The sequence below is a fragment of the Corvus brachyrhynchos genome, unplaced genomic scaffold (genome assembly GCF_000691975.1).
Source record: "Corvus brachyrhynchos isolate BGI_N302 unplaced genomic scaffold, ASM69197v1 scaffold54, whole genome shotgun sequence".
Classification (NCBI taxonomy): Eukaryota; Metazoa; Chordata; class Aves; order Passeriformes; family Corvidae; genus Corvus; species Corvus brachyrhynchos.
This window is the reverse complement of record NW_008237902.1, coordinates 283,831-297,686: the sequence shown is the minus strand read 5'-3', so window position 1 is coordinate 297,686 and position 13,856 is coordinate 283,831. Positions and strand designations below refer to the sequence as shown.

Genomic DNA, 13,856 nt, shown 5'->3' with positions numbered 1-13,856 from the left:
CCACAGACTGCTGGGAGGCCTCTGCCCATTCTTTGATGGAAATGGAGCAGAGAGGAGCAGTAATTTGCTAGAAAACTTCACCCATAATGCAAACCAGACAGCTCTGCAAGGGAGCAGCCACCTCGGAGGCCGGGCTGGTCCCCGCCGGGCATCCGGCAGCCATGCAGAGCCAGCCTCTGCAGGGAGAGCCCCTCTCCCTTCCACAGGGCACAGACGCTCCCAGCATTTCTGAAAGCCTTGGGAAAGAAAGAAACAAACAGGCAAAACCAGAAAAACCAAACCCCAACCCTATCCTCAGAATGTTTTTGGGGCAGTGCTGGGCTCTGACCCCTGTTCAGCCCCTCCTTTGCATCGCTAGCCTGAGCTCACCAGAGTGCTTCAATTCCCAGCTGTCCTCCAGACATGTCAACCACATTCTGCAGGGTTTCAAATGAGATAAGGGACCTTTTTCCCTGCAGGAGCTGCCTCTTCCTTAACCACAAGATGTGCTGCATTCTGTCTGTGAACAGAGCTTCCTCTTTGTTTTGGATGTCTTCTCAAAGATGCTCAAGGAAAATATCTGGATTCAAACCTAACACTGACTGGTCCAAAGGGGTGGAAAACAAACACTGGGGTGGAAAACTAACACTGGGCTGGAGGTGCACAGGGCACTGCTTGGGTTTTCAAAGAAGGTCACTTGGAGATGCCAAAATAGGGCCAGTTTGTTCACTTGTCCCAGCACAGTGGCTCCTGGGCAGACATGCCAGACCACCATTTCAGAGGCAAGAACTCACTCATCTGTGCATCACATTGCACCAGCTTTCTTCCAAAACAGCAAAGTACTTTTATGAAAGAAAGAGTCCCCCGACTTCGCCCAAATTTCTGAGGCTTAAATGAGTTCCACGTGTTCTGCACAACTGCTTTCTTCAAGCACTTGAAAATATGGTTTCTTTCTTTGCCTATAATCAGGAAATCTTGTCTCTGTTGGGCTTTGGATATATTTTTTAATGTCCACCTATGAGAGAGGAGATGGCCTCTGAGGTGGGAATGCAATTTTTAAGTAGGTAAGTACTTATTTTGGAAGAATGTTGGTGTTTCAAGCGAACACTTCAGCAACTTACTGCCTTTACAGTCTTTCCACACCAGTGTCATTCCTGGTTGACAGCTTCTGTTTGGATTACCTCTCTCTGGTGGTTCATGAGAAAACTTCTCTGAGTTTTCCTCTGCCTAGACACTGAGCCTCTCTACCACAGGGCTGGACCCAAATGCACTGGAAACAGAGATGCAGACCCACCAGCTGCACTCAACACTCAAGGCAGGGAACCAGAGGAAAAGCAGAAGCCAGAAACCAAACCTCTGCCCTGCTGGTGCAATTTGGGCTGGAAAGTTCTCCTTGCCATTGCTGTCAGCACCTTCACCAGGCTGTCTCTTCTCCCTATCCAGAACCACTGGAAACACAGAGGATAAATAAATGTATCTGCAATTCCTCTACTGGGTGGGATATAAGACAACTTTTTATTATCCCTGTGGAAGAATTACCTCTAAATCAAAAGGAAAATAAACTGCTGCCATGAAGAACTGGTCTTCACAAAATCATTGTTGTTTCCACATCAGAGGGCCAGCAAATGGATGTAGCAGGAAAACACGCTGGATCTGCTTTCCCTGTTTAAAGAGAGTTTTCCCTCTAGGCAAATAATTACGTGAATTGGCCACAAAACTGATATTAAAATAAAATGAAAAAGATTGGAACTACAAAGTTTGCCTTGTAAAATGAATGTTTGGTACTTCTGTCTTTTGGGCTCTTACTGGGAGAGGTATGTGTTCAAATGACTTCACGCACAGGAGATGCTCCTTGAAGTCTGAATATTTACGAGTAAAACATGAGAACAAACACAGGACTGAACCCTAAATTACAGTTATGACCTTGATTAGCCTAGCTAAGAAAACTAAATACTTCACCAACAGACGCCTCCATCACACCACACAGTGTTTAAAATATCCAAGTCTAGCAATGCACAAACAGCCAAAACACCCATGCAATGTGTTTTGGACACCACAGGCAACTGCATCTGTGCTTGAGCTACCACACAAGGTCTGGAAAGCAACTGTCTACTGCAAAAAAACAGGAAAAAATGGGGTCCACACAGCCCATGAGATCTGACCACATAGCATGGCCTCACATGGGATTTCTGGCAGCCCTCCTGAAGAGTTAAAACACTGCCTGCTGCTCTGGTTTGTGCATGGAGCAATCCCAGTGCTACACAGGGCTCCGCCAGCCACTCTGCCAGGCTGCACCCTGAGCACACCCAAGCAGCACTTGGAGATAATTGCATAGGTGGAGGCAACTCATAGAGACATCAGGCAGTTCAGTTCTAAGTTACTCCTACAGTTCTCGTAAAACTGGTTTGTTATTAATGCCACATCTGGCCTTCTGGTGTTGCCATTTCCAAAATGACTGGTTAAGTGCATGCCTTGGAGCTTTCTGGTAAAAGAGGAACCACAATGGCACGGAGGAGCTGCCACCAGGAACAGGCTAAGGCATGTGTTCCTCATTTCCCACACATCATCCTGTCTGCATTCATATTACATTTATGGGTCACACATGAAAAGCTTGCACAGACTTTCCCTAAGTTGTCTACTAAATGAAATTCTTAATTGCTGCGGGGAGAAAACCCCTGACTCCTCTGTTTATGGTCAAGGTCTAGAGCTGTAACCAAAGTCAGTGTACCAGTGCTGGGTTTTTATAAGTCAGGGAACCATCTTCTACCCGTGCTTCTTCAACCCCTTTCACAGACATCAGCCTAGAAAAACACATTTGGCTTCGCTTTATGTCTTGAAAATTAATTAAAACCAGAGTTTTACCATCCTTACCAGTTGATTTCTGGCTTATATATTACAGCTGACTTCAGTAGATAACTCTGGATTTACAACACTGCAGCCAAAGGAACATATTAGCTCACTGTCCAAAGCTCCCAAAATAAAAGTTTCTGAAGATGCTGACCTGCTTAGCTCCAACAGCATCTTAGCATGCACTGGACTATAAATACATGAGAATGGCCTGTACAGGAGTATCCCAATTCTGACGGAACAATTATTCCCCAAAATGAAATGCCAGCCTTGAGCAATGCCTGTGTCGTGACTCTTTTTTGCCTGAAGTCCATTAGTTGATTATATTGGTGTAATTGCCTGTCATTAGGAAAGGACACTATCAGTCACAGAATCATGGGATGGTTTGGGTGGGAAGGAACCTTAAAGACGGTCTAGGCCCCACTCCTCTGCCATGGGCAGGGACACCTTCCACTATCCCAGGATGCTCCAAGCCCCGTCCAACCTGGCCTTGAACACTTTCACGGATGGGGCTACAGCTTCTCTGGGCACCCTGTGCCAGGACCTCACCATCCTCACAATAGAGAATTTCCTCCCAGTATCTCATCTAACCCTGCCTTCTGTCAGTGGGAAGCCATTCCCCTTGTCCTGCCACTCTAGGCCCTTGTAAATAGTCCCTCTCCAGCTCTCTTGTCGCTCCTTCAGGTACTGCACAGCTGCAATTAGGATGTCCCAAAGCCTTTTCTTTTCCAGGCTGAAAAATCTCAATTCTATCAGCCTTTCCTCATAGCAGAGGTTCTACATTCCTCTATTTATCCTGGTAGCCTCCTCTAGACTTGCTCCAACAGGACAATGTGTTTCCTGTGCTGGGGACCCCAGAGCTGGATACTCAGTGCTGAATTATTTTCAGTAATAAGCTGCATTACTTCTAAGCAGGCAGAACATGAAGTCTTTTCTCCCTGCCTTCCCAAAAGGTTCCCACTGCTGCAAGAGATGGGCAGGACAATGCCTGGGTTCTTCCAGGCAACACACAAGTGATTAACAGAATTCAGAAGGCAAACATTACACACCAGAGGAATAAAATGAGTAACACCGCTCAACTAAAAATAAATTCTAGTATTCTAAGGGAAATGTATAAAATAGGAGACAATTCTGTTTCACATCATACTTTTCTTCCGCTAAGCCTCTTCCCTGATCTGCTTTCTATTAATGAAGACATGCACATGAAGTAATTCCCCTCATTAATCAACTTCATTCTTTTGGTTTCTTCCCACTTGAAGTGACAGTCCTCCATTTGGGATGTCACGTAGCGGTGTAGCTGAGACTGATTTTAGGGATGAGTAGTAGAGGCAGATGAAACTCTCAAGAAACAGAGACTTTGGCTTCAAAAGGCCTCTCCAGTAAATGGAGAGAGAGAAGGGAATGGGTTCTGGTGAACCACAAAGGCAGCCTCTCACTGGGAAAGAGAAATACCATGTAGGAGAGCAACTGAGGAGTTTGAAGGCAACCAACCCTGCAGGGGGCAGGAAAAGAGATGGGGGCAAGGCTGCTAAGAGCACTGCACAGCCACTGCTTAGAATCACTGAATCATTCAGGTTGGAAATTACCTCTAAGATCATCAAGTCCAATCATTAACCCAGCACTGCCAACCCCACCACTAAATCAAGAGCCACATCTTTTAAATCCCCCCAGGGACAGTAACTCCACCACTTCCCTGGGCAGTCCGGACCAACGCTCCACAACCCTTTTGGTGAAGAAATGTTTCCTAATATCCAATTAAACAGCTGTGTAATGCAGAGATCCTCCTGCTCTGAAAGGCCAGTTCAAAGCCTACTTGCAGTTCAGCTCTCCCATCTGCTCCTCATTTTCTCCTTTTCCTCCTGCCCACATGCAGCTGGCCTGCCCTGCTCACGAAAGCAGCCACAGCCCCAGTGCACCAGCTCTCTGCACACCCAACCCCTCCCTCCCCTCCCAGCTTCTTGAGGACAAATGACCCCGACACGCTGACAGCACATCAAGTCGAGGGGAACCACTCTGCAGCAAGGATGCTCCTTGCCTCAGGAAGCACAGCCTGGGACATGTCCCAGGGGATCCCAGTCCCAGGGCCTGCTCCTGCCCAACGAGAAACACATTTCCATCACTGTGGTGGCTGCACATCTGCTTTTCCTCCGCTGGCCCTGTGCAAGCCTGAGCTCAAGGCAGCTGTATGGCAGCATGGCTCCTGCCTCACCATGGGCATCAGAAAAGTGTTTTCCTTAACCTGCCCCCAGTATCAAAAGTTAAACTATTATCTATTAAGTCTTTGTTCTTCTGTCAAATCTGGCCCAAACGGGCCAAGCTGAAATGTTACTGGTGAAAGAGGAGAGAAGACAGACCCATACAGCCCTTATACTGAAATTCAGGCTGAGGTATGTGCTGTGATCCATGATCAGTGCGATGTCAAAACCAAATCAAACAAGAGCAGAAGAGCAACAAATCCCAACATCCTTCATAGCTGTTACGACAATGTTAGTAGGATATGCCATAGGGTTAGAAATGGAAACCAAATCCTCTACGGGATTTCAAAAATAACAGTAAACCTACAAAACTTTATAAAGAAAAAAACTGTTTCTGCTGTAAAGTTTTATTGTAAGGCTCCAACCTCATCTTAAGACATTAAATATAAAAATATTGAAATCATCTCAGAGAAGCTGTTTTCTCTTTCGGCCCCATTTCCAGAGCTCTGGATCACTTCATCCCTTTAAAGCTTCCTTTGCTTGCAGCTCAGTTATAAACTAGCAGCTCAAAGCACTGCTGGCCACACACCACTTAATATCCACCTTCTACCTCTGCATTTCCACCACATCCACCCCTTGAAACAGCTCAGAGTTTATTTGATCACCCTGAAGGGAACTAAATAATTAAATTCATTTGAATATGCAACTAGATTTAATAAAACCTGTCCATACGCTTCTGCTGAATAATACCCTCAAGCCTGCTTCATGTTTAGTTTCCTCCTTTTTCAGGTATACATCTTGCTTTGGAAATACAATTATCCTCACCTCCTTATTAGATAAAGTTAATTAGTGCAGCCACAGCCACACGGATGTAGTAATTCAGTGTTTGATGGTTTCAAAGTCAGGATGTGACCAGCACCACAGCTCACCTGGACTGCAGGTTCTGGGGGTAAGAGAGAGGAGGAAAAACCTTGTGGTGACGTTAATGCCATTTTCCCACTGCAGATGTGGCAGCACAGTTGAGGTCACTGCCACTCCCTTGCACCATCCAGGAGTGCTGGAGCATCACCAAAATCCCTCTGCAGGAGCTGGGACAGGCAAGGTGCCAGGCTGCCCATGGGGACTGTGGTGATGCTCTGTCCTGGGGAACAGCCCGTTTCCTCCCAGGGTTTCTGGTTTTCAGAGCTTTGCAACTAAACCACATGACTGAGACATGAAGGGACAAACCTGCCAAGGGCACTGGCTAATCCAGCAGTGTTTGTCACATCCCACAAGGGCAAAAACTGCTCTAAAACTGACATTAAACCGCCCATTAGGGCGAAATGTTCACATCCTAACTTCTAATAAAATAAACTCTTCATTTCCAACAGACCCCTGAGGCATCTGTTCAACCTCCTGGCTCCAGCATCTCAGGGGCTGCTGCAGGCAGGTGCCACCTGAGGGAGACAAACCCCGTTCCTGGACACAGAGCCCTGCCTGCCCACAGCCTCCCCTCCCTCCCCTCACAGCAAATTTAATCTGTCCTAATCATTTGGTGGAGTACATTCATGTCAGGGATGCCACAGCAGCATAGGCTGGTTCTGCAAAATTAACCCCATCTCCCACCTCTCTCTTTCTGGGGAAACACCACTGTCCTCCCCAGGGAGGATCACAGGGGTCCAGGGGAAGGGAAAACTGCAAATAGCCCTGGAATTCCCTTCCAATCCTCCTCTCTTGAGCTCCCTGACACACATAAAACTCAATAGATGTTTCTATGGTTTCTGGGCACTCAAGGGGAGCCAGGCCAGGGCATGTGGTGGCAGAGACAAGGAGGGAGTTTTTCGAACACACCCATTCAGGGGACAAAAAAAAAGAAAAAAGGACAAAAAAAAGAAGGAGAAAAAAAGGAAAAAAAAAATAGGAAAAAAGGGCATCAACCACAGGAAGGAGAAGGCCAAGGATAGCCAAGAATCCCCTTCCAGAGCAACAGGCAGTGCAGGATTCACCGCATCCATTCAAAAAGCAGGAGCAGAGATGGAAACTCTCTCTCCATGCCATGAGCATGGAGAATTCACACAGTATTTTTTACCAACCCCTTACACCAAGGGAGTGCTTAGGAGTCGCTCCCTGATGGATGAGCTGCTGAGCCCCTTGGAGCTGGAGCACTGTGGCCATCCAAGTGCATTGATGAGGATGAGGAGAGCCAGGCTGAGGCTGAGGTTTGGGATCTGGCCAGAACAAGGACTCCCTCCCCCTCCATGTCCAGCAGGTCAGCTCTGCTCCCAGGGAAAAATTTTTGGATATGGGCAAATGAGGATCCATCTCAACACCTGAGGCTCTTTCACCAGTGTCCCAAGATTTGATCCCTTACAGTTCTAAGTGGGACAAACCCCAAAGCCTTCACTCGCTTTGCAGTCCAGTGAACTCTTAGGCAAGAGCATAAATGCAACCATGAAAGGGCTCAAGTATTTCATCCCTATAAACATTAATGGAAATTATTGCTCAGGCTTTTAAGTTTTAAGGCTAAATCCCTCAAAAGCTATTGCTAATGAAGAAAGAGGGAAGAAGTGAAAAAAAAAGGAAGCTTAAAACAGACAAGGAAAGTCATGAGTCACAGAAAAAGCTGGAGAGGACCACAGAGCACAGGTTAGGAAAGAATAAAAATAAAAGGAGTAGTGGAGTTACCGGGTAACCATCACGTCCTGACTGCCCCTGTGGGGGGGAACAAGGGAGACAAGTCAGTCAATGCACCTGGAGCAGCTTGACATCACATAGCAGCAGGCAGGACACGGGGCCATCTGCTCTCCAGCCACCCCTGGCACTAAACTCCAGAGAAACCTCTTGGGGCAACTTTCCTATCAGAAAGGTCACACCTACAGCGTATTTTCCCTGGATTTTGATCTCCTGCTCCCCTTTGGCTACTTACCGCCGGTTTTGCCAACTTGCACCCATCCCTGCTGCCTGTGCCCAGCCCCTGCTGCCCCTGAAGCCATGGATATGCATGGCACACACTGGATCCTGGCCATACACGTGCCCTAGGATGGGGGTACAAAGAGGAAAGGAAACACCCAGGTGTTGCGGAGAGGCTGTGGAGGCTGCAGCTGCTGAGCCAGCAGCCAGGACAGCAATCACTGAGCTTCAAACTCCTGTTCCAGCATTTGATTTGGTGAAGGTCTGCCCCTCTTAGATCCATTAACTTCCTTGCAGGATGCAGCTCTCCCAGCTCACATCTAAGCTTTGCTTTACTTTGCAATGAAGCAGAAAGCACAGCTGATGCCGCGGGGAAAGACCCTACTGAAGTTCCTGGTAGCACCTGCAGGATCAGCAGAATAAAACACAGCCCATTCAGGACATTTCACCTTTCGTGCTCTCCTCGGGAGGTTCCCAGAGGTGTTTACAGCCCGAGCTGCTGTTAACCACGCCATGAGCTACAGCAGAGCCTGTACAGCTTGCTGTACAGCAGAGCCTGCTGTGAGCCAGACCGACGCAGGTTCCCGGGCAGGAGCTGTTCAGTATTAGCTGGTACACAAACAGGCAGTTAAGGTGAGTATCTGGCACAGCAATGCCATCTGCTACCAAAAACACAGGTTGTGTCAGCGTGCTGTGGGTACAGAGTCAGAGTCAGGCTTTTCTCACGGCATGGAACAGCTCCAGCAGTCCCCTCCACACCACACACAGGGGTTCTCCCTTCTCCTAAGTACCCCTGCAGCTGTAACGCCTCCTGCAGCACTCCTGATTCATCCAGAAACAGCACCGACTTCAACAACCGCCTATTTAACCAATTACAGTCTTGGGATAAAGTGCACAGGGAGATTTTTATGAAGATGTATGGCAGTGGAGCACACACAGATATATAGGAAACACTTGGAACGCCCTGCCCTCACTTGCTGGTGAGTTCCCTAGCCAGCACAATAACACATAATGTGTTTGCTAATATCTGTGACTGTAAATGTTTAATTACAGTCTGTGGTAAGTCTATATTTCAACTGCAGAAATTTCCTACCCAGCATGTGATTTTAATACTCTCCAAAACAGAGGTTTTATAGCATATCTGAGCAGAATACCCCTTACTCACAAACAAGACAATCAACGGAGAGGCTGTGACAAATCCTGTACCACAAATCCTGTACCACAAATTCTAATAATTTTATATGCATAACTAACTTATGACAGCCAAAAGAATAAAATACTAGAACAACTGCTACTAGGGAACAACAGAATTGAGGATACAGTTAGAGCAGTGTGATGCTGTACATGTAAGAAGTAATCAATTCCTTCTGGCCAAAATCAAGAAACAGAAGAAACTAATAAATGCAGTACTGTTGAAATAAAATAATATTGTGGTTCTGTGGGTTCTAAGACTTATTTTATATTATGCTTAAAGAAGTCTCTGGCAAATAGTACTTATACTAAAAAGCAGGATTAAAAAAAACCAAAACCAACCAACCAACCAACCAATCCCACCCAAACCAAAATTAACTAAACCAGGAGTTGTCTTTCAAAGAAGGGCAAGGGGAGAGGAAAGGAAAAAAAAGGTCTTGTTTGTGTTAAACCTCTCCTGTGCTCCATTTGCAATTCAATAGTGCCGTGGGAACCAGGAAATGAAACCAACTAGAGACAAAGAAAAATTAATAGTGCACCATATGTTGCCTGTGTTGGATCGCCATAATAAACGTGACCAGACAGCACACGTGAGGCAGCAACGCACCCGGCTGCGTGTGGGCTGATAACAGCCTCTGAGCACAGCCCAGCAGCTACACAAATCCATTTCAAACGAGCCAAAGTGCTTCAGTCAAGGCGAAAATGTCTCTTAAGTTCTATATATGGAGTTTTAGTAAGGCAGTATCCTCTTTATTTGTAATCCCAAATAATCGTTTTGCTCAACCCCCTCTTAAGTCTTTACATTAAAAAATGAATTTGAAATAGAAGTAAAAATTCAAAGGGTTGAAAACCTCAATTAAACTCACGGGCAATGCTGCCAATCCCAGGAAAACCAAAGCCACGATGCTGGGACAGCCCCTACACTTCATGTGCACTCCTTGTCACCAAAACAAAACTGGAAATTTATTAGCCCAGGAAGAGTTGCCAAATTTATTTTCCCTAAAATGAGCCCTTTTCAACCCAGTGGGGCTCTATAGGAAGAGAACAACATGAAGAAATGCCTCTGTTGGTGCAATGACAGACAAGGAAATGTGGCTGCTAACAGCCTGCACCTCTCCTCCTCCTCCTCCTCCTTTGGGGGAAGAAAGGTAGAAAACCAGAAGCACCTAATACCCATAATTTACTTTTTAAACCAACCCTCAGCAACTTGGAGGGCACAAACAAAACATACATTCTCACTCCAAAACCAGCAGGAGAACAACAGATTTGGATGTGGTGGCACAGCCAAAGGCATGTCTGAACATTTGAAAGGAGGAGTTAACACATTTTCAACTATTACCCCTTCAAACAACTATTTGCCCATAAATTTTCTGGTTGCATTGGTAGGAATGCTCATTATTCTACCCAAGACTTCAAAGAAAGAAGCAAGCAAGCTATGGTTTTCCCTCTAGCCCCCCTTGTGAGGCAACCAAACCCATATTAAATGCTGGAAACACAACAGATAAGAAAAGCAAGACAGAGCTTTAGAACCAATAAACCCACTAACGTGTTAAAATATTAGTACAGCGCTCTTTCTGTTAAATAGAGGCAGACTAAAGAACTCTCTAAAGGGAAAACTTGTTTTTACTGAATATTTTCTGAGTTTAAAATTACTGGGAGTCCCTTGAGGCAGCAAGTTAAACATTTTAAAATTCACCCCCACACATACCCCCCATTTCTCTACAATCACAAAAAAAAAAATACAGCAGCATCTGGTACCAATTTTGTTTGCAGACACACCTCTACCAAAAAATGCTGTGCTTTTGCAAGGACACTGAAAGGCAGGGGAAGGGGAAGCCTTAACTTTGTTGATCCAACAGTAAAATCCACGATACTTACTGCAGGTCCTGGAAAACAAAAGAAAAACAAAGAAAGAACGAGTCAGTTACAAAGAAGAAATATAATCTGATAAAGCAGCACATAGCAGGAACCAACATCAGAATGATTTGGGACTTTTCAGTCCAATTCCCATGCAATGACTTTCTAGATACACTCAGCACCATCCACGTCCTCCTGTCACAAGACCATTTGACCTGTGCTGCTGGCACAGCAGTACTGACAGGGTAAAACCACTCTTTTCCCATCTTTTCCACAGCACGATTGTTTTCTCTCCTCCCACAATACCCTGGGCACCTCACAAGGCAGGGCCCACATGCAGGGCATCAGGGCCTTGGGCACCACCTGTGGCCAGCAAAAAGGAGACAGACATGGCCAGAAAAATGTGCAAATTTTTATTAATAAAATCTGTATTTTCACCATGGACCTTATTTACCCTTCAGATAAAGGAACAGAAGATAAGCTCACAAAAGCCAGAGGAGCAGTGTAGTAGGGACCTGACAAGGACAGTGCTACTGCTTCCACAGACCCCAAATGTTGCTGTTGGATGGTTCCCATCTCTCCCTGACCTCAAAACATGTCACACAACCCCACAGCCCTGTGTCACCCCCGCTCACGTTCAGAGGCAGCCAGTGGACTGATGCACAGTGCCTTAGCTCCAGGGAAACACCCCTCACACCTGCCTTAGGCTTCGGCTGCCAGCGGCACAGTCTGAACCTGGCATTAACAGCAGTAGAAAAAGAAACATTTCCCCATATTCCCCAGCAGTGCAGGGTGTTCCCCACCAGCCACACCAATTTCTGCAGTTTTCCTACTGCTTTCCCAAACTGGTGCTGCACTGAGGTGAACGCTGAGCCCTAATCCAATGCAATCCACATTCCACTCCTGTTCACGAGGCAGCCTATAGCTCTGTTTGGGATCTCTTCATGCTCTGATTCTTGCCTGATCAAAACCAGAAACCAGGCACAATTAGGAAAGAAAAAAAAAATGTGGGAAAACTTAAAATGGAGGGGGGGGGGGGCTTTATTCATCTTATGTTATTCAACAATATTATTAAAGAAACATATTTGAAGCCAATGCCTTTTCAAGGATTTTAAAATTTGTTTTAAAATTAAAAACATTACCAAGCTGAATTTTAAAAAAAACCAAACAAGCCTAAGAATAAGGAGTGGCAGCAAGTAATGACTGGCAATGCACCAAGAACCATCCCACTGACCTGTGTCTGTCACCTGAAGGGGGTCAGTGCCACACAGCCACAGCAGAGTGCCTGGCCACACCTGGGGCAGGGACAACCTCCACGTCTCACTCCAGGCCACAAGCACAGGGGCTTAACTTGCTCTCCTTGGTTTAATTTCTTCTGAATACAGAAGCCAATGGCTCTATGCCAATTTATTAACTGAGAATCATAAACCTGATTTATTAACTCACTTACACCAAGCTACCCACAAAAGCCCTTTTGTAGAAAAGTCAAGAGTAAGTCTCAAAGAAGTGGGCAGGAAATTATTTTAATATGGGATTTCAATCATGTACCAATTATAATCTCTTTGGAATTTGTTGCCTACTTTCCTTTTCTCAGCTACTGTTTTTTTCTCCCCAACATGTGCAGGCAAGTGCTCTTTCAAAGTGCTTCCTCCTCCCAAATCCAGGAATCACAGTTGAATAGGGGGGTTCTGTATATGCACCCTGAGATGTTCTCCACCCCCATCAGTGGAGTTACACCAATCTTTCACTGTGCTGTTGGCGAATTGAGGCTCAATAAATCTTCATTAAGGCATAAAGTGAAACCTATCGAACTGATCTTTTCTCCTCCTAAGAACAGCATCACTTTCTGGTTTGCTGAACATGTTTTTAACAGCCCAGCCACAAGGCACTTGTTTCCTATAGAAGAAAGTCAAATATTTTGCAATTAAACAATAAATAAAGAAGCAGATCCTGTACCCAGGGGCTGCCCCTCATCCAGCCATCTCATCATTGTGGACACATTGTGCAAGAGATGTGCTCTTTTCAAAGCAATTTGCCAGAATTTGCTGCTAACCATTTTGACTAGTAAGAATCAGTTTGAGAGGCTGAAAGGAATAATCAAATTCTTCTTACAACAAATAGAAGTTGGAAACAGCCTTTGTGTATTGAAAACTGACTTGGGGGCTGATTTCAGAAGGAAGAGGAGAAAGACAAAAATAACTTGCAAATGCACAGATTTTGGTCTGTGATTGATTTACCCTGAGCAGGGATGATGCTGCTATAACCAGGAGGGAACAGCTTGTGCTCAAGCGTGCAAGGGCATGGAGATATTTGGAAACACCAAAAGATTCCTTAAGAACATGGACAGCTGTGCTAGCAGGAGGTGAAAATCAAAACTCATTAAAAATTAATGACCCAGATTTCCTGATTGACCAACTTTAATGTTTTGTATATCCAAAGCCCGAGCAGATCACAGTGGCATCATCCCCAGCAGTACACAAACATATGCGAAATGACAGGTCACAGTCATTTATTTCCAAGTATTTTTTCAGCTTGGAAATTTTGGGATAAGATATTTCTGTTAAATCTGCAAATCATTTATCATGCAAGCTCTCCCACCATGAGAGGAGAGAGCCAGGCAGGGGAAACAAAACCAGCCAAACATTCCCAACAGCTCAGGAAGAGTCAGAGGTGACTTTGCTGCAACTCTAAAGGGCAACTAGCCCATCCCCAAGGTAGCAACCATGCATCTGTGGCCACCTGAAGATGTAAAAACATTACAATACAAAAAAATCTGTATTAATACATAGTTATGTGTACTTATACCCACACAATATGTATATACATACACACAGAGTTATTAATTCAGGATGCTGGAAGAGGAGTAACTGAGTCATGGGTAACAACAGAGGAGGACAA

The 13,856-nt window shown here is 45.5% G+C and overlaps 1 protein-coding gene across 4 annotated transcripts in view; it reads right to left on the bottom strand.

Moving 5' to 3' along the window:
• COL23A1 (collagen type XXIII alpha 1 chain) overlaps positions 1 to 13,856 on the bottom strand; it is a 176,935-nt gene that overhangs the window by 31,056 nt on the left and 132,023 nt on the right. For all 4 annotated transcript variants that reach the window (XM_017732939.1, XM_017732940.1, XM_017732938.1 and 1 more), the window contains exons 3-4: positions 10,980 to 10,987; positions 7,686 to 7,712 (exon numbers count right to left, since the gene is read on the bottom strand). In XM_017732939.1, the coding sequence (XP_017588428.1) occupies positions 7,686 to 7,712; positions 10,980 to 10,987 (35 nt within the window). The remainder of the gene's footprint in view (positions 1 to 7,685; positions 7,713 to 10,979; positions 10,988 to 13,856) is intronic.